We start from the raw sequence: 21,822 nt of genomic DNA, 5'->3' as shown, positions 1-21,822 counted from the left end.
AGAAGCAATGTACACACTTCTCTGTATGCTGTGGTTTCTATTACACACCTGAAAGAAAGAGATTCTAGTGTTAATATTCTGTTCATGAAAATCATGGAAAGGAAATGAGATGTCATACACCCCACTAACTTCCACACTGAAGTGACTTGAATTAATTAAAAATATTCAAACGCATCTTCCACAAGTGGAAGGTTTGAATGGTGTGCAGTGGGCAGCCCTTAAACTCCATACCCATACTTCCACGTGATACCATGATGTACACAGTCAATATTTCCAAATTGAAACAGTACATGCAGACAGGATTGGCAAACTCCTATGACCATTCAAGTGTCTGTGCAAGGGCAAAGAGCCAGTCCACTGTCCAGTGTGGAATCAGATCATGTCTCTATTTTCAGTGTCCACTATGTGCTTTTTCAGATAGCCCTAGGAATGTTATCTTTCAGTAATTTGACCACACCTTTCTGTTATCTTTTATAAAAACTGGGACCAACTACCTAGTCACCCAGTTCCAAGGCTTGTTCCCCACCTTTCATGAAACTTTGAAGAGATAGTGTTAGTCTAAACATCCAACATTATCCATTATCAAACACCATTGCAGCCTCCCAATGCAGAGCTTGTTAATGACTACAGAAATCTCGACCAGAGGGAAGAATCATATTCCAGCCAATGCTTCTGGCGGTACTGTAGGGTTTATGAGTGACTCCGAATTCTGTTTCGACTTTTCATTATTATCTGCAGGTGAAATAAAGTTTCCGTATCCTTTTTGAGACCTGCCTGATTAACATCCTCCTAATCCTTCTTCAGTTGCTGATTGGTTTTGCTGGCACCTCTTCAGTTTCTGAAAGTTATTCTCCATGGCCTCATTGACCTCCCCTAATGCAAAGCCCTTTTCTTTGGCCTGTGCTGGAGCTTTTGACATTTTGTCCTGCTGATACTTCAGAATCAAATCTGCAGACCCTCTTGTTAATTTTACATGCTTCAGCTGTTTGTCAAAGTACTATTAAAAATACACTTTGCATCCTTTGCCAGGTCTGCAGAATTAAATATTTAACATTATTTTTCTTGGCAGGTGTGATTTGCTGTCTGATAGCTTGATTATCTTATTAAATACTGACTTATTTAATACAGTCTCATGAAGTTAATTTTGTAGTTTTAAATATTTCAGCTGTTAGAAAGTGTTAACTTTAGATTTCCCCTTCACTCTTATGCAGCTGGCCATGACCCATCCAAGTCACCATTTGAATTTTGGCATGAATCCAGATCATGCAAGAAATTCACTGTCAAATTGTGGAATTCGTCAACCTAAATATGGTGATAGGAAGGTTCATCATATGTACATGAGAAAGAAAGGTATTTTTGTTTTTATTGTACTTACTCAAAATTTGATGATTGTAGTTAATTTATACTATAAACAATATACTGTAAAAATGCTTTACATTCATTTTTGTAAATATTTAAATATTTTATTTCTTTGCCACTCAGTGTATGGCCAAAACCTGATGCCAGTAGCATTACTAGAAATTACTTTTTTTTTTTTTTTTGATGTGGAGACCAAAAGATTTTCAGAATTCCAAATTTACATCTTCAGATTAGGCTTTATTTCTGAATGCCAAATTATTATTTTCCTTTTCTTGCACAGGTTTGCTTGTACAGTAATATACTTTTTTGAATTGAGTCATATGAGGTGGCTGGCCTTCTACTCACCTATAGGATACTGTCTAGCATTGAAGGGCAAAGTTTATAGTTATATGAGGGTGAAATGTGACTATTGAAAGGTGGTCTCAAAGTGAAGCTGAAAGGGGGTAGCCACTTAGGGTCTGGTGCTGACCAGCACACTTCCCAATCCATAGTCCCTCTTCACACATGCACTAAACTTATAAATAAATACGTTTAAACATTTTAACACAGTGACACATTCTTATTTTTAATCCAGGTGAAATTTGTGAAAGAGCAGACACATTATTAATAACCGGACGTACCTCAGTCTCATATTAACTACATCATTAGTTAATAGCTAAGAGTTACTGTGAAATGTAATATAACTAAATCAGCTAAAAAAACCGCTAGATAGTAGGAAAATGGCAAGCACAAAGAGAAACAGGGATCTAGGACAACATCTACACAGGCCAGTTAAGCAGAAACAGGGATCTAGGACAACATCTACACAGGCCAGTTAAGCAGCTATTTCATCATGCCAGCACCAGTCCCTGCTGCAAATACACCACAAAAAACATTGTCAAAACACCTAGATTTGAATTCCACAGTTTGTCCCATTTACACCTTGAGATGAGCAGTTTCACTACATGTCAAAACCATCTCAACTGGCTCCTGTGTTATGAAGCTCCTTACTCTGTCACTTAGAGTGAGTCACGCAATCACAAAGAGTTCATACTTGTAATCTCAATCTATTAGCTACTACACAGTGCTTGAGGCCATAGTTGAGGATAGGGATGTATACTGATATGGATAGTTTCATCTCTGGATTATCCTCCATTTCACTATGCAAGTAAGAATGTTACTGTACTCTGTACATATGGCAGTAATGTCATTATAAACTGCTACTACTACTTCCCTAACAACTCTGGCTCCTCTTAGAGCATCTTCTACCACTTTACCTTTAAGGTACATGCCATTCTTTTCTGAGAGGCTTGATAATTCTGTTTCAGTGGACAATATAGTTAACAGCAAAACATTCCAGTGCACACTGGAGATTATAGTATGATGAGGGCAACATTGTCCACAAACTGCATTAATGCAGCCCTTAATTTCCTCATACTGGATACTCTTCAATCCCATACTCTTGCAGCACCATTCACAAGATACATTAGTGTACACTGTCATAAGCTTTTCCCAAATCCACAAAGCTTTTTTAGACAGATTGGTAAACTCCCAATAAACCCAAAGTGTCTTTGCAAGGACAAAGTGATATACTTTTCCACATTGTCTTTCCTGAATCTAAGGCTTAATTATTGAACCGTTTTTCAGTTCCATGTGATGATTTTGGTATGCTACAAGTAAGACTCTCTTAATTAAAACATTCCTGGAGATCAAATTATGGGTTATGTTTCCTTCAGCATCTGCGCCAGTCGAGAGCTAAAGTGGGAGCAAAACTGTGAGTGAGATGGGCAGTGAGAATTTGCTGATCTCTGGTGGGTTGTTGACCCCTCTATTTCCACTGTTAACTATTACCAATACCCCCAGTGAGTCAATAGCATCAACTCCAACCAGACTTGCAACTCTGCCTTTGGAGTGCGGCAAAGATGGAAATGAACTGTCTCAGTTGAAGATAATGATTACTGCACTTCAGGGGAATATAAATGATATAAAGAGAGACATTTATAATATAAAGAGTGACATAAATAAGGATATAAAAGATATAAAAAAGGGTATTCACAAGAAAAATGACAAGTTGCTTCAGGATATAAGACCAGGAGGTATGTTTAAGTAATAACTTTGCTGTTAGCTTCAAAAACACTCTAGCAAGAATTGATGAAGAAATACATGAAAATGAGTAAATTTGAGAATAAAATTAGAGTTCTTGGTGCTGTGCTAGAAAAAACGCTTATGACTTCTATTAAAGAGGCTGACATCTGCTGCTGAAAAAAATGGCAACTGCAGTAAAATCCAAATGCAAAGTGCTTTGTGATAAACTAGCTGCGCTGCAAGATAGATATAGATGGAACAACATCAGAATCGAAGGACTCCTTGAAAACCATCAACGTCTAAACCCAATGAATTTCATAACTCAACTATTCTCTAAAACAGGCATGTTAAACTCACTACCATTGGTGGACCGCTTCAACTGCCATATGTGCGTCAGCAGGCCGCGCTGTAACAAATACTATTATACTATTATACAAAGTTACTGCAGCTTTCTTTCCAATACTGAAAACTTTAAAAATGTAACACTTAAAGTTTAAAAAAAAGCATTTTATTTCCATACAATCTCCATACAAATGCGTACAATTAGAGTCTTAGTCACTTGGCTAGGTCCTTATATTAGGAGTCTTACAGTCTGAGATCTATTTCTTTTGTCTCGACACTTGGCATCTCTTGTTAGCAGCTGCAACTTTTATGAGAGATGAAAGGTGCTAGACAATAAGCCTTGAGGGATGTGGGGTTTAGGTAGCTTTCATTAACGAAAACAATTGCTCACAAAGGTAAGTGCTTCCGAACATAGACAGCACTCTCAATGCCAATTTATGGATCTGCACATACGAGGGTGGCAGGCAAGCATACAAGCCGCCTGGCACACCAACTTCATTGCATTTTGCCTTCAGAATAAAATCTGACTGCAGTTCTATCAATACCATTTGGATATTCTCAGGTGCATTCTCAACATTGTAAAAGTATGGTGACGTAAACAGCGCAAAGTCCTGTTCATGTGTACTGAAATCACGAACACGCTCACTGAATTCATTGCTAAGTAATTGCAGTTGGAAAACAAATCCTCCAAAAATCAAATTTTACTTTACTAAGTTTATTTCAAAGTTTATATTGTATAATAAGCCGATATGCAAAAAGCCCCCTGACCTACACTAATTTTACAAACTCAAAATAACAAAAATTTGTTAATAAACAACTCGCCAACTTCTAGCATTCACTTCAGATCTACCCTACATACTCATCTCATAGCTAGCTCAACCCCATGAAATTACTTGAATTCTGTACGGTTCTCATCATCTCCAAGCAAATTGTTTATTAAATAGAGGCAAATGTATGTTCATAGGTGTCTGTAGGGATACTATGGGGAACTTTGAAGGCATTTTAAGGAGGACAGATTATTTCATATTTTTCCCACAAAAATAAATTGGAGACCATGAAGGAGGCATCAGAGCTAATCAGTGAAATTACCACAATAGGTAAAGAATATGCCAGGTCTCCAAATGAGGCACTTTATAGGAAAAGACAGGTTTTGCAATCAGGATTCAACCTCTTGACAATTAAAGAAACAGAGCAGCACATCTTTAAATTGAGGCATCAATGCTATGAACACGGAGAGAAGGCTAAAAAGATCTTAGCTCAACGAATCCACAAGCAGGAAGTTTGCAACACAATAACAGAAGTTACCAAGATAAATGGAGATAAAAGCATTGATCATAAAAATATAACCCACACATTCTACCCAGTTTAAAGGTGATAAGACATGATTTGATGATTTTTTTATTTTTTATTTATTTTTTTAACACATTACAAATACCACAGCTAGATAGATACTCTTAGTGCAGAGGAGCTGGACAAACCTAGACGCTATAAACTCACTCCAGTGTGAGAAAGCAGCAAGGCCCTGATGGGTACCCAGTGGAATGTTATAAAAAAACAAAAAAAAAAAATCCATGTTTATATGAGCTAGAGGCAACAAAATTCTGCCTCCAACTTTTGACCAAGCATTAATTACAGTCTTTCTGAGGAAAAATAAGAACTTATTACAATGTGCATAATACAGACCAGTTTCACGTCTGAATAATGAACTTAAGATATGCTAGCAGTATTGAGAAGGTGCATCCTTCTGTAATATCTCAAGACCAAACTGGATTTATTAAAGTCAGATACATAGCTTCTAATCTTTGACGTTATGTTTTATGGGCAAGTACATTACATTAAACAAACATGCCAGAGATATTATTATCTTTAGACACAGAAAAGGCATTTTACATGGTTGAATGGTACTACATATTCACCACATTGTACAAATTTGGATTATTTCAAACTGCTTCAAATGAGAATGTGACATTCAACATGGATGCCACCTGTCACCAATGCTTTTTGCAATTGGCATTGACCATTCTCTTTTAAACTGTGTCAGAGAGAAGGTTTTGGGCAGGAAATATCGCTATATACAGATGATACAGTACTGTATACGTCAGATCCACATACTTCTGTACCAGCAGTACTCTGTACACTAATAATTTCAAAAGATGCAGTTGTGCTTGAAAGTTTGTGAACCCTTTATAATTTTGTATATTTATGCATAAATATGACCTAAAACATCATCAGATTTTCACTCAAGTCCTAAAAGTCGATAATTAGAAACCAGTTCAACAAATGAGGCAAACATATTATACTTGGTCATTTATTTATTAAGGAAAATGATAGAATATTTTTGAGTGGCAAAAGTATGTGAACCTTTGCTTTCAGTATCTGGTGTGACCCCCCTTTGCAGCAATAACTGCAGCTAAATGTTTCCGGTGACTTTTGATAATTCCTACACACACCGGCTTGGAGGAATTTTAGCCCATTCCTCCGTACAGAACAGCTTCAACGCTGGGATGTTGGTGGGTTTCCTCACATTAACTGCTCGCTTTAGGTCCTTCCACAACATTTCGATTGTATTAAGGTCAGGACTTTGACTTGGCTATTCCAAAACATTAACTGTATTCTTCTTTAACCATTCTTCGGTAGAATGACTTGTGTGCTTAGGGTCGTTGTCTTGCTTTATGACCCACCTTCTCTTGAGATTCAGTTCATGGACAAATGTCCTGACATTTTCCTTTAGAATTCTCTGATTTAATTCAGAATTCATTGTTCCATCAATTAAGGCAAGCCATCCTGCCCGAGATGCAGCAAAACGGGCCCAAACTGTGATACTACCACCACCATGTTTCAGAGGTGGGATAAGGTTCTTATGCTGGAATGCAGTGTTTTCCTTTCTCCAAACATATCACTTTTCATTTAAACCAAAAAGTTCTGTTTGGTCTCATCCATCCACAAAACATTCTTCCCAATAGCCTTCTGGTTTGTCCACGTGATCTGTAGCAAACTACAGATGAGCAGCAATGTTTTTTTGGAGAGCAGTTGCTTTCTCCTTGCAACCCTGCCATGCACACCATTGTTGTTCAATGTTCTCCTGATGGTGGACTCATGAACATGAACATTAGCCAATGTGAGAGAGGCCTTCAGTTGCTTAGAAATTACCCTGGGGTCATTTGTGACCTCACCGAATATTACACGCCTTGCTCTTGGAGTGATCTTTGTTGGTCGACCACTCCTGGGGAGAGTAACAATGGTCTTGAATTTCCTCCATTTGTACACAATCTGTCTGACTGTGGATTGGTGAAATCCAAACTCTTTAGAGATGGTTTTCTAACCTTTTCCAGACGGAAGAGCATCAACAACTCTTTTTCTAAGGTCCTCAAAAATCTCCTTTGTTCGTGCCATAATACACTTCCACAAACATGGGTCGTGAAGAGCAGATTTTGACAGATCCCTGTTCTTTAAATAACACAGGGTGCCCACTCACACCTGATTGTCATCCCATTGATTGAAAACACCTGACTAATTTCACCTTCAAACTAACTGCTAATCCTAGAGGTTCACATACTTTTGCCACTAACAAATATGTAATATTTGATCATTTTCCTTAATAAATAAATGACCACGTATAATATTTTTGCCTCATTTGTTTAACTGGTTTCTCTTTATCTACTTTTAGGACTTGAGTGAAAATCTGATGATGTTTTAGGTCATATTTATGCAGAAATATACAAAATTCTAAAGGGTTCACAAACTTCCAAGCACAACTGTATCTTGACTGAAAATTAATTTGAATAAATGTAATAATAATAATACATTTTTATTATACAACACCTTTCCCATGCTCAAGGTATCATAAATGTGTGCTTTTTCCAATGAGTTCTGTAGCACACAATGCTAGACTGGACACATTCCCATTTATTTTAGCAGATCAGTTCAAATACTTAGTGGTGAACATCATAAGTAAATATAAAAAATTAAGACAGATGGTTTATCCTTTATCTCATTTTAGCAGAGAGAATTAATACTGTACTGTCCAGATATGAACATCCTTCCCAAGCTTCTGTTTCTATTTCAGAGCATTGTTCTCTTAATATTTCAGAAAAGGAGCAGTGCTCAGAATGCAGTTTCTTCCTATCAAAATCTAAATTTGTCTTTGAATAATTCTGTGGCTTTCGTGAACTTGTGTAGTGATAGATTTTTTTTTTTTGTGTTTTCACTCAGTGTTGTAAATGAAAATATTTACCTGTTTTTTCCTTAGGTATTAACACATTAATTAACATTATGTCGCGTCTTGGCCAGGATGATCCTTCTCCTTCAAGGTAACATTATTTACAGTGCAACGTATACTGGAAGAGTATGTAGCCATTGTTCTTTAGCAAATGATGTTTTTTGTTACTGTAATTGATGTACTTATGCTTAGAATATTTTTATTAATATAAGAAAATATAAGACAGTATATCTATCAATATTTGGTATTTTCAGTAATTAAACATTTTTTAATTTGTTTTCCATTTTCATTCCACCCCCATTTTTGAACCAGAAAGCAATGTACTTTATTAACCAAAAGTCCATCTGTGTCCCTGTTTGACAGCAGAGACCATCACCACAGTATGCCAATCCAATGGTACTATCCCTGTTTTCAACACAAAATGGGCTATGACATTGCAACAATGCCTTTAGGCTTTCTGGCCTAATCTTGGTAACCCCTGCAGTCTTACCACTACAAAGCTTTCAAGTTACATCAAACATTTAACAAACACATCAGACTACTGTCTCCTTTGATATAGACATTTGTTCTGGATTCAGGAGTTCTCTAATGGTTCCTTCCACAATTCAATAATTATTTCTGGGCCAGAATTTGGTGAAATCTTCTGAGAATAGCTTTCATGTTTGTTCCCTTGCACCATTAATAAGCTATAAAGTTTTACATTGCAAAAAAAAATATTTAACATAAATTTTATGTTTCAGTTGTGAGTTAATTGTTTTGTTATATGTTGACTATCTTACTAAATGTTAATTCTGTTCAGTTCATTTTTCTTTATCTGTGCAGAATAAATCATAATGAAAGGCTGGAGTTTCTTGGTGATGCAGTTGTTGAATTTTTAACAAGGTAAGGAATATATGACAACACATTTATTACACACTGTTTAATAAAATACATAGTGATTGTGTGTCAGTATATACATGTGGAATCCCACTGTAACGAGATTCATGGGGCAATAAAAATATTTTGTTATATTGGAAATTTTGTTATAATGAATATTTTGTAAATTACTTGTACCATTGGGGTTGCAGGCGATTCGCCATCTATAATGGCATCTGTACAAAGACAGCTCCATAGCTGCTCTGTTGTGTCTGGTAAACAGTTAACCAAGGGCAAAGTAATTGGTTGTCCTTTGCAGTACCAGGTTTACCATGTAACATTCTAGTCGCATGATGTTTAGAACATTTAACATAGGGCTTTGACCTCCTTTTCCTTGTCAATCAATCAATCAATCAACATTTATTTATATAGCACATATTCATACAAAAAAATGTAGCTCAAAGTGCTTTACAAAATGAATAGAAAAATAGAAGACACGATAAAAAATAAACATAAGTCAACATTAATTAACATAGAATAAGAGTAAGGTCCGATGGCCAGGGTGGACAGAAAAAACAAAAAAACTCCAAAGGCTGGAGAAAAAAATAAAATCTGTAGGGGTTCCAGACCAAGAGACCGCCCAGTCCCCTCTGGGCAATCTACCTAACATAAGTCAAACAGTCCTCTTTGTATTTAGGGTTTTCATGGAAGGACCTGATGATGATGGTCACGTAGACTTCTGGCTTTCAGTCCATCAATGTTGGTGCATCATGATTCATCATCATCCTTTTCCTTGTACTCTCCTGGGCCCTCATATATAAACGGTGCGTACACCCAAAAATGTTGCGTATGCCGGTTTTCATGCTCACATCACGATATATAAAAACTACTCTTGGCATAAAGCCACACACATTTTCACACCAGCTCAATCCCTTGCGTATGCAAGTTCTCCGCTCGGTTTTGCAAACTGGTGGCACCCAGCGTCAAAGCAGTGCTACTGTTCCTGTGTGGTTTCCGTTTATTTTTAGATTCACATCCCTGACGCAGCTTTATCAAATACCCTGACATTAACCTCATATCATTTTTTAGTTCAAGGCATCTGATTGTAATCAACCTGTAACTATATAATTGTGCACAGAATGGCCAAACTTTTCCAAATACCATAGCAACTTTAGCGTTGTTACTATCAGTGCACCAGTCAAAGTATTTTAACCCAGTGTATCGGAGTGTGGAATCACAGCTGTACAGCAACTGATCTAAAAGCTCTGCAGCTAATTGCGTCAAGAGTGAAAGAAATATGGGGATACAGCTTCTAGCACATGCTGCCTCAGCCATGTGCACAGTCTATTTGAAGTTTTCCCATTTGGCAAACACTTCAGACCTTTTCCTGTAGGGACCTTGTGGTTCAGAAACAGTTTCATCCCAAGAGCTCTAAACGTACTCAGTCAGTCCATCAAGTGCTCCCAGTAGAACTGTTTGTACTTATAAGTACAATTGCCTCACTGTAAACGTGCATTACAGTTGAAATATTGCACAACCTGAGCCACTTATGCTTTCATATTATATATTTTTCATTGTTTTTTACCTTATTATTTTGTTATTTTACCCTTTTATAGGAAAATAAGTTCATAGAGGATTTGCATATTCAATCTTATTGTATCATACAATAGCAATAAAGGAATTCAATTCAGTTGAGGGCATGTATTTACAGATGGGGATGACTGGCTTCTAAGTCGATTTAGATTTCCAGGTGCTATCTTCTTGGAGCTCTTCATGTCATTTTTAAGATGAAATGCAGTGAAGTATATATATTACATTATACAGATAAAATTTTTTACTTAATTTTAATAATGTATACTGTTAATGATTAAATATGCGAGGACTCCGTGGTCTGCGGTAGTGATGAGCTGGCACCCCATTCAGGGATTGTTCCTGCCTCACACTGTATGCTTGCTGGTACACGCACAATCATGGATGGATGGATAGATGGATGGAATAATTAAACATGTACTACAAAGATATTTCAATGTTCCTTAAAAGTTCTGAAGAATCTGCGTTCTAAGCTTACAGGTGGTTTGACATTTATTAAATAGCTGATTGTGTGGCGATTGGTTATTTGGAGAAAGAAACGGAAGGACAGGAATTGGGGGTTAGTATGTTTGAAAGAGACAGTACTGCCGCAATAAATTATTTTATTGAGGGTTACGCACAATGCAGGAGGCAGGAACAATCTCTGGAAGGGGGCGCCAGCTCATCGCCAACACTGTGCCAACGTGCCTCAATGTTTTATACATGCTTTAATTTCTGTCATCATGAAAACGATATTAAGTATACATCTTAGTATTTAAATTGTTCAGAGAGATGTAACGTCATGAATGTAATGTATTCTGTGTCTTGTCGGCTTATGAGAAAGCCCGTTTAAGTGGCAAATAGTGATTCACACACATAAGAGTACATAGAATATGAAGATTTAACATGCCACTTTAGTTACAATTGGATTTAAGAAACAATTAAATGATTTTAATATGAAGTTTATGACGTTCTGCTTTAATGACAAAATAAACTACATGTTTCAAGTAGAAATTTTGGCCTTTTTTCACGCTGTGTCCCAGTTTTTTTTTTTTTTCCCCTCTGTACCCTAATATACATACCCTTACACATAAAACTCATATGGGCTACACCTGGCCTTTTCACGGAGACTTTGATATCTGACCACTTATTTATTTCGGGCACTGTGCCACTTTGTGAACTTGAACTTTCAAGTTTCTCCGCCATTTTTTCACTCTATCAAGTTCCTTTTGTTGTTTATATCACTGCTTAAACAAAGAAACCGTATGTTTTTCCTTGCCTCTACTTGGTATTCGCTAAAAATGTCCTTTTTCCCCGTGCTTTTGCCATTATCTTTTCACAAAACATAAGGGGCTATTTATATTGATTTGCATATTCAAAGAGGCGCAATCCTGGGAGAAGTCAGGGTGTGGCCACAATCACCTGCATGAGAGCTAGTTTTCATGCTGACCGGGGTTTGTGGAATGGAAGAACGTGGAAGATGCCATACACACATATGTATGCATCTGGATTTTTTTGTGCGTACACACATTTCCACTTTTGTCTGTTCACCAAGTTTTAGTGTGAATTCTATGCACGGTGTTATGCATGAGTCCCCTGGTCTGCCAATAGTGGTTATTCTGAGTCACTGGTGTTTTTCTAATCTGAAGATGTGCGCGAAAGCAGAAGGATTGCCCGTGTTGTTGCAACTACTATTTTGAGTGCTGAAGTAACAGCTGCTACTTTGAATGAAGTCTTGAGAGTGTATCAGCCTTCTCTATACAGTAATAATGTAGCTGCATTTTCCTTGGAAACCTGGACTCGCCTTCCTGTATCTCATGCAGCTTTGTGATCTAAGCTTGACAATACCTGTACAAACCATTTGCAGATGTAGCTTTTATAATTTCATTGTAACGGTAAAATGACAAGAAAGGCTTTCTATTTAATTTTTTTTTAAATAGTGCTTCTTAAACTGCAAGAAATATTTAATTTGAAAATGAGATCTTGGATATAACTTTTTTTTTTTTTATAGAAATATCTGCACATGACCCAACTACCCACATGTGTGCTCGGTTGAGCACTAACTAAGAAATTGGCTATTAGTATGATATCGTACCTACACTCTTGCTGAGATGCCATAGACCAGAAATTTCACAACATTTGCTTTCCTTTGATCTAACAATAAAGAGACCGCCTGCTGCAGGGTTCTTAAGACTTAGCAAAAATAGGCACGGCATTAAGTATTTTTTGCATCGCATTATCTTCAGTGGCTATTTTTGGTCAAAAAAACATTTGTATACTGAAATTTACATTTTGTTAACATGAAACCCATTAAACATGATGTTGTATGAACTTTTGTTCAGGCCCATAAAAAGTATTCATTATTCTGAAATTTGTGTTACTTCGGTTTTCACTATTAACGGGATTTGACCTGTAGTATAAACTATATGTGTGTGTTATAAAATAAAAAAAAAATAATACATTCTCTCATTTGCCACTTCTGAGCCATATGGCCAATTTACAGTGTACTTTTACTTGTGTGCAGATCCATACTTGTGCAAAATGACAAAATTACGTAATTGCAACATTAATCCAGATGACTGCACTCTTTCATTGTTTTCCCCTCTGTTATCTATAATACTAAAATGATTGATGTTCCAGGATATATACTACTTTTGCTTTTGTTTATATTTTCTTCTTTTCAGTGTGCACTTGTATTATTTGTTCCCTAACCTTGAAGAAGGTGGCTTAGCTACTTACCGAACAGCAATTGTTCAGAATCAGCACCTTGCTATGCTAGCTAAGGTTAGTACATATTTTTGTTTAATCTACATATTTATAATATTTAATGTTTAAAAATGTACGTATCATGATCCTTATTTTTTGAGTACAAACAAATTCAGGTAAAATGTAGCATTTATAGAATAGACAACTGACTGCAGTTTTTATCTTTTATATTTATTTATTTTACTGATTCTCTCTCATAATAATAAAATGTTGATCACTGTGATTGAGGTAATAGTGGAAAGATGTAACTTTTTTCAACTACTATCAACTAATGAACATGAGTGATATATATATATACATATATATACACACACACACACATATAAACACAAGGGGTGTTTCCAGTGAAGGTGGGAGGAGTAGTGATTGGACAATAAGTTGGTACAACGCTGGGAAAATTGCATTGCATATGAAGGTGATAATGTAAAAAGGTGATGTAATTTGTTTTTGAAATTCTTAATAGTTAAAAAGTGTGGAAACTTTTTGATCATCTCTCGTGCATATATATATATATATATATATATATATATATATATATATATATATATATACACACTGTATGTATGTATATATATATAATTTCTTTATTTGCTTAGAAAATGAATAAGAAATGTGAAAGTGATGTGATTTCATCGATAGTACTACTTTTTTATTTGGTTTTTTTTTTTTTCTTCAATATACTAGAAATTGGAACTTGACCGGTTCATGCTTTATGCTCATGGACCTGATTTGTGCAGAGAGTCGGATCTGAGGCATGCTATGGCCAACTGCTTTGAAGCCTTGATAGGTAATGGTACTTATATTATCACTTGTCGTATAAATATACATTAAACAGCTTTTAAACAAGTATTCTATTTAAATGCATCTATTTTCTGATTTTGTTTTTTCTGTTGTGACCGTTACAAGCTGCATAATTTTTCTGAATTTGCACATCAGAGAGAAACATTTACCAGATGAAGTTATATTGGCAAATCTATTTTCAGATGAAATGCAAGACTTATAAACCTTGCAACAACCAAATATACCAGATAAAGATTCACTTATTAATTAAGTGCTAATCATTGTTTTAAATGTGTTCAATCAAAAAAGTCATAAATATTATTGCTTATTGCTGTAGCATATTTCCAGAACTGGAATTTACCCGTATTTTTGTTTTCAAATACATGAATGGAATTGTTCTTTCTGCCAGTTATGGCCAATATGATTTGTTCATAATAATTGTTTGATTTTGTTATATTTTTGAAAATACGAACAATATGTGACTATGTAGTGCATAAAATATGACTAACTTTATTTGCTTGTAGAGGTTAATCCCAAGCCATTGTGGTGGAGGTCAACCATATTAATTAAAGAAAGACACTTATGCTGTACAAGGACACATGTGATAAAACCTTTTTGAGTTGGTTATCAGGCATTTGCGTTGTTCATTTGCATCATTTATTTACCATTGCAGCGTCATGCTGAAGGGAGAGCATCCATCAAAGCAGTCTGTTACAGTATGATCAGAATGGTCAGAGAAGTAAAGGCAGAGGTGTATTTTTTAACAAATAAATTTGTATAAAAGTGCTGAATTAATGCTTATGTACCATATTCTGATTGGTTAAAAGACATGAGGCATTTTAGCATAGGGCACAACTAGCCTAAAATAAAATTTTCTCCATTATATCCTTGTTCTGTAATACCTCTTGAATTCAGCTCTTATTCTGTTCTGAAAACTGTGTACATAGCAACTAGCAAATCTTACTAGGTTCATGAAAGAACATTACATCAGCCAGTTTCTCAGACCATCCCCAGGAACATTCTTCTTGTTTACTTAACCAGTAAGGACCCAAAGCTAGAGCTCTTTCTCATCAATAGACACAACCAAAAAAAAAAGAAGAAATGCAATGCGGTATAAAAAATTGCTTAGTGCCACAGAACCTTTGACTATGTTGTGCAATATGCAAGATTCCTACCTACATAAAGTGAGTTCTGAAAAGGATATAAAGGTTTACACTGATATGTAACATTTTCATTCTAGAATCATTATGCATAAGCTGAGTACAGTTCAGTGAACTTTATGCTCAGAGTCTTTTATCTGCTATTAAGAAATACCTGGAGCAATTCTGGTCACATTGAATCAATTAATGGGAAATATATTTGTGCTGCTTCAGATGTGCAGCATCGTGAGTTCAAATTGTTCACCCAGCTGTTAGCAGCATGTAGTTTGCCCATTTGTGTCCGAGTCAGCCACATCATATCTGCATCAGCATTTCTTCAAGCACAGTATGAGTGTGGGTTTTTACTGAGTTGGCCCTGAGATGAATTACTTTTTAATCCAGGGTTTGTTCCTGGTTCGAAAACAGTTTTGTCAGGATGGGCTCTGGCCCTACTTTGATACTGAATAGATTAAGCCTTTTTCAGAATGTTACATAATGTATTTGTGAGTGAAACCAAGAAAGCCATCTTTTGCGTTATTTACTATTTATAAATTTGTGAATACCTTAGGCTTTAATTTCATTTTGAGTATATTAAATATTTTGACTTAAGTTTAATCTTGCATTTGTTTGAATCTCTGTGTAGTTCAAGTAACATTGTGTATACGATTGTTATCTTTTCATTCTCCAAATCGTTATTATTAATAATAAGTGTTGTGATTAAGAAACCTTTTTCAGTTTCTTGTTCTCGTTGCAAATGCAGTTTTGCAATCAAGAATAATGTAGACACTTTTTATTGTAAAATAATGAGTTGATCAGCTAATTTAAACGTATGATCATGTGTGTGACTGTCCAGCCATTCTTCTCTTATAAATGATCAAGCACCTCTCAGGAGATCTGCATAAAAAGCATTTCAACCAGTAGATGCCTATGGTGTTTCTCTCACATAATTCATATGAAACTGCAGTATTCCATAATGTTGGGTCTTTGAGAACAGTATACCTAATTATTTGTTTCAGTGCTGTATTACATTTTTCAGTTAGTTCATTTGTCTGCAGATGACAAACAGTTGTGCATAATTTATTTATAGTAAAATTCTTACACAATTCTTTCATAAATCTATAAGTAAAAGGTATATCCAGATCTGTTGAAATTTCAAAAAGTATTCCAATATGAGTAAAAAACCTCTTTCAGTGCTTTCACCAGATATATGGTAGCATAATCTACTAACAAAGGAATATTCTAGTACCCATTTTAGATAGATAGATACAGGGTACAGCAGAAATAACTCCCACATTTCGAAAAATCACTGTGGGTTCACCAAAGCAGTTAGAGGGGTGCGGCCCATTTCGTTAGGTATGGTACGTAATAAAGTTTTCAGTTGTCTCCATGCCGTGGTCGGGCGAGCATCGAGGCTTTGTAGTGGAGGCTTTTTTCAAAAATGGCGAATCTGTAACTGCGACGCAGAGGGTGTTTCACACGCGGTTCGGTTTATGTGCTAATGAAAGTGTTCCAGACTGGAAAACGATTTTGCTGTGGGTTCAAAGAGTAAGGGCAACAGGCTCTGCAGTGAAGAGGAAACCACCCGGACGTCCCAAAAATGTGAGAACACCCGAAAACATTGCTGCAGTGAGGGCTTCGATTGAGCTGTCTCCAATGCATTCATCACGGAAACATGCCTCAGCTCTTTAGATTTCAGAAAGAACTGTGAGGCGAATTTTGCATACTGACCTTCAGTTACACCCATACAAGATTATGATTGGTCAGGAATTGTCACCAGCAGACTGGGGAGGACGTATGGATTGCTGTAATGGGATCCTCGCAGCTGTGCCTCCCACTGGCATTCTGTGGAGTAGCGATGAAGCTCTTTTCCACCTTTCTGGCACAGTGAACAAATAAAATTTTTGCTACTGGGCTGCTGAAAACCCTCGAACTCCATGCACAACATCTTCACAGCCCATAAGTGACCGTTTGGTGTTCTGTGTCATCTATAGGCGTCATTGGGCCTTACTTTTTGAAGAGGGTGGAGTCACAGTTACTGTGAATTCCAATCGATACTGCGACATGTTGGAGAATTTTCTGCGCCCAAAAATTGAAGAGTATGGGGAAGAACACCACCTAGAGGACTTCTGGTTCCAACAGGATGGAGCTATGGCCCATACAGCACGTTGTCTGCGCGAACTTTTGCAGGAGATGTTCCCGGGTCGAGTGGTCTCCTTACGCGAGGCAGTTCCGTGGCCTCGCTCGCCTGATTTAAGTCCCTGTGACTTTTTTCTGTGGGGGTACCTCAAGGCCGAGGTTTTCAAACATCGTCCTCGGTCCTTGGACCAACTAAAGGAGGCTATTCAAGAAGAAATTGAATGAATTTCGCCCGACATGCTAGTGAGAGTGATGGAAAACTTCCAAGAATGGCTCCAAATGTTTATCAGCCGTCAAGGCCACCATTTGGACGATATAATTTTTAAAACTTAAAGTAAAAAAAAAAATTTATATCTACATTTGGGAAATAAAAAGTTTTTGGTAATACCTCGTAGCATTTTTTTTTCAATCCCCCTTTGAAATGTGGGAGTTATTTCTTCCGCACCCTGTAGATAGATACTTTATTAATCCCAAGGGAAAATTCACAAGTTTTAGCTCTTTGGCAATGGCTAAATAATATCCATCTCCATTCTCAAAACACACTTCTAAAATTGGCATTAGAGTCAGTGAATCACAAGTAGGTTGAATTCCTGAGACTGATTGACAATTAATACAAGGTTAAAAAAAAGTTTTAATCTTTAACTAGATTTACCCAACAGAAATGTTTCCAAATAAGCTTCCTCGTTTTCTCAGAGGCGAAATGAGCACCTAGCAAATTCAAGTGCATTAGGCATAAAACAGTCTCACTTTGGGACAGTCCGCAACAATGCAGTCCAATATCACATGGTATAAGAAACCATTTTTTATTATGAAATGTGAAGTTCTCAAACTGTTATTTAAAACTAACCATCTATTGGTTATGCTTGCTTAAATTCAAATTCTGATCTTGAACCTTTCTTACACAGGCTCATTACTGTCAGAGGAAATGGAAGGTCAGAGCTAACAGGTTCAGATGTGTGTTCAGAGTGTTCCCTGAATAGTTAGTCTAAACCCCTAGTAGGGTGTGGACCCTTGACTTACGAACTCAATTCGTTTGCGAGGGCTGGTTGTAACTCAAGTTGGTTGTAAGTTAAGACTATTTTTCCCATAAGAAATAATGGAAATACCCATAATGTGCTCTGAACCTCCCACTGCAACACTTACTTAACCTTTTCATAATAAAAAAGGGTTGTATAATGTGCATAATTTACCAAAACACCAATAATTGTTCTAATGTACTAACCAAAAAGTTATAAAAATTGACTAGCCTACCAGAAACAACAATTTAATACTGTACTCACCATTTAATTTGACATCTTTGGGCTGCAGGCAGGGAGGAGGAGGAGAATGAACGAAAGGTTGTTATTGTGTAGAAGGAGCCTCCTCATGCAAATCTTTTCTTTGTAAAATTGTCGAGATGGTGGATTTCGACATGCTGTACATATTAGCGAGATCGGTCACACGAACACCACTCTCGTATTTCCACACAATTTCCTTCTTCATTTCGATTGTGATCGCTGTTTCTCAAGGTAATAACAGTAGTTGAGCACTCAGTTCAAAGCTGGTCGTGTTGTGAAAAGCTGTAATAATACACTCCAAAGCAAGCCGATGCTGACTCAGCCTGGTGATATCATCATGTGCCGCGCCAGCCCGCTAGGTAAAATCCCTTAACAATTGCTTTCTTTACCTTCGTTACCTTCTCTTCCTTTCTTAGCAATTATGTGTCTTGCTTCCATGGTCTTAGTGAATTATATATATAGACTAGCAAAATACCCGCGCTTCGCAGCGGAGAAGTAGTGTGTTAAAGAAGCAATGAAAAGAAAAGGAAACATTTTGAAAATAACGTAACATGATTGTCAATGTAATTGTTTTGTCACTGTTGTGAGTGATGAGTGTTGTTGTCATATATATATATATATATATATATATATATATATATATATATATATATATATATACACACACACATAAACATATATATATACATATCTATACATATACACATATATACATACATATATATCTACATATATACACATACATATACATACACACATACATACATACATACATACACACACATATATACACACAAATACATATATATATATATACATACACACACACACACATATGTATGTATATATATGTTTATATATCTACATATATGCACACACAGCTATTTCAGTATCAGTGCAATACGCTGCTTGTTAAAATGGATAACTCCCGCTCTTACGTGCAAGTCTGCGTGGATATTATGAACTATCGATTTGTTCAAGTTCTATTTAAATTTTAAATAGAAGGAATTTTTATTTAGTCGACAGAAATATCTTTGGTAGGAATGGTAAAAACAGACAGGAATATTATTCCTGAATAAATCAACTCAAACCTTAAACAACTTATAATATTTTGCTCTCCATAAAAATATATCCTGTCTAAATTATACAAGTTAGAAATAAAGTAAACATTAAAAGAACAAACATTCAAATTTCTTTACTCTTATGTAATTTTATATAAAAATAAACTTAGATTTTAAATATCCCAAAAGATTTTGCTCTCCATAAAAATATATCCTGTCAAAATTATACAAATTCAAATATGAACATGCTGCATAACAAAACCTGGAAATATAAATAAAATGTGTTCCTTTCAGCAATAACAAATCAAATCATTCAGTTGTCTTTGCTCATATGTCATTTTAGAGCTGGACGCCTGGCATCTTTTTTTGGCAACAAATTCGTTTTGTTTGCTGTGAGGTTCTGTGTTGTGGAGATTCTCAGGATGGATTGCAGGTGCTCATCAGTGAGGCGACTCCTGTGTGCTGTTTTGTTAGTCTTTATCACTGAGAAGAGCTTCTCACACAGATATGTGCTACCAAACATGCACAAGGTTCGAGCCGCATGTAGACGGACTTTTTGTTCTTCAAAGTCACCAAAGCGCCGTGCAAACTCAGTGCGCTCAGTTTATCAGCAAAGTGCGTATTTGGGAACACCGTAGTGACGACTTGGTTTAACATTACTTGGCAACAGGGAAAGTGGGGCAAGGTGTACTGGTGCATTTGTGTCCCATAAAAGCAGCTTCACTTGAAATCACTTTGTGATTGTGCACGGGTAAAAACGTCCGCTGAAGTGTCAGATTCTTATTTAATTATTCTGCTTTCTGTATCTTCTGCATTGCATTCAGGTTACCCTGATGTTTTGTCTCATAGTGCCGTCTTAGATTAAATTCTGTAATTACAGCCACATTCAGCTCCACAAATGAGACACACGGGTTCAGTAAACATATACTCAGCCTCCCATCGGTTTTAAAGGCTCTATTTTCAGAATGAACTTTTCTCTCAGCATCGTGTGAGCTAGCTTCGCAATAACTTGCAGCATCATAAGCTAGACTTGATTAACGCGGTAAGTGTTTGGCAAGGCAGCTGAAGCGCTGCATTATGGGATCTGTAGTTTATTGTGTTACCAGCGCTTCATATACCTGGGCCATTAATAACAATAATACAGTATATAAAATGATCTCGGGCGGATATAATTACACGCGGGCGGATGTGGCCCGTGGCCCTTGAGTTTGACAAATATGGACTAAATAGAACTTGAAAAGATATATTTTTGAAATGTGATCGCGCAATTCAGATAGAGTTGACGCGCACTACAGCCTGCATCCTCCCTCGTCTTACTTTTTACCGTTCATCTAATGAATACACTGAGTATGGCTTTACCAAAACAATCATTGATGGCGAATAAAGTATCCATTATTCGAGTATGTAGATCGGGATATATATATACATATATATATATACCCGCGTATCGCAGCGGAGAAGTAGTGTGTTAAAAAGCTAGAAAAGAAAAGGGAACATTTTAAAAATAACGTAACATGACTGTCAATATACAGTATTTGTTTTGTGAGTGTTACTGAGTGTTGCTGTCATCAAGGATTTGATTATCATTATTTCTTTCAATCAGGTTCGTATTTGTAGGATGTGTTGTGTTCAAGTTACATTCCGTGTTTGTCAATCGTTGTAAAGATGACAGGTTTCTTTCATCGATTCGTTTCTTACTGCATCAATAAACAGCTCGTCTTCTTCTTTATCTGAGACCTGACACACTGCATGCACGGTTTTTTTTTTTTTACACTGTCTTCCTTTAGCGGGACATTGACTTTTTCCACCGTGTGCTTTGTTTCCGCAGTAGCTGGATTTATGAATATGCTTATCAGGCGCTTCATATTTTTGCTGCCTTTTCAATTGTGTAATTCGGTTTTGTTCAGCGCTCTTTGGAACTGTTGCCTTTTATCTGTGCACTCGTCAGTTCACGTGAGCCGCTCGGTGTACATGCATCGAAGGTTCCCAGCTGTGCTGGTGCCATCTCGTGCTATGTCCGTGGCTGTATTTAATGTTACCTTAGTCCTGGCACTTAAAACTTTCTCTCGCAGTTTCGCTGAGTTTGTGTCAAACACCACCCTGACCATCTCATCTTCCTCTCCATAAACACAGTCCTTCACCCGTGAATATTTAGTGGGAGTTTGCTATTGGATTGCGCTGACGGACGGCCTTATATGGGCAGGCACTAAATTACAAACGCCAGCGGCAGCCTGTCTATGAACTTAATTTAAAGT

At 36.5% G+C, this 21,822-nt stretch overlaps 1 protein-coding gene across 1 annotated transcript in view; it reads left to right on the top strand.

Annotated features, from left to right (window-relative positions):
• Positions 1-21,822, top strand: part of drosha (drosha ribonuclease III) — a 149,438-nt gene that overhangs the window by 90,369 nt on the left and 37,247 nt on the right. Inside the window, exons 18-22 of the mRNA XM_039753150.1 lie at positions 1,212-1,350; positions 8,015-8,075; positions 8,807-8,866; positions 13,093-13,192; positions 13,859-13,961. Coding sequence (XP_039609084.1) covers positions 1,212-1,350; positions 8,015-8,075; positions 8,807-8,866; positions 13,093-13,192; positions 13,859-13,961 — 463 coding nt within the window. The remainder of the gene's footprint in view (positions 1-1,211; positions 1,351-8,014; positions 8,076-8,806; positions 8,867-13,092; positions 13,193-13,858; positions 13,962-21,822) is intronic.

Source organism: Polypterus senegalus, chromosome 5 (genome assembly GCF_016835505.1).
Source record: "Polypterus senegalus isolate Bchr_013 chromosome 5, ASM1683550v1, whole genome shotgun sequence".
NCBI classification, from domain to species: Eukaryota; Metazoa; Chordata; class Cladistia; order Polypteriformes; family Polypteridae; genus Polypterus; species Polypterus senegalus.
This window is presented reverse-complemented; position numbering and strand designations above follow the sequence as displayed.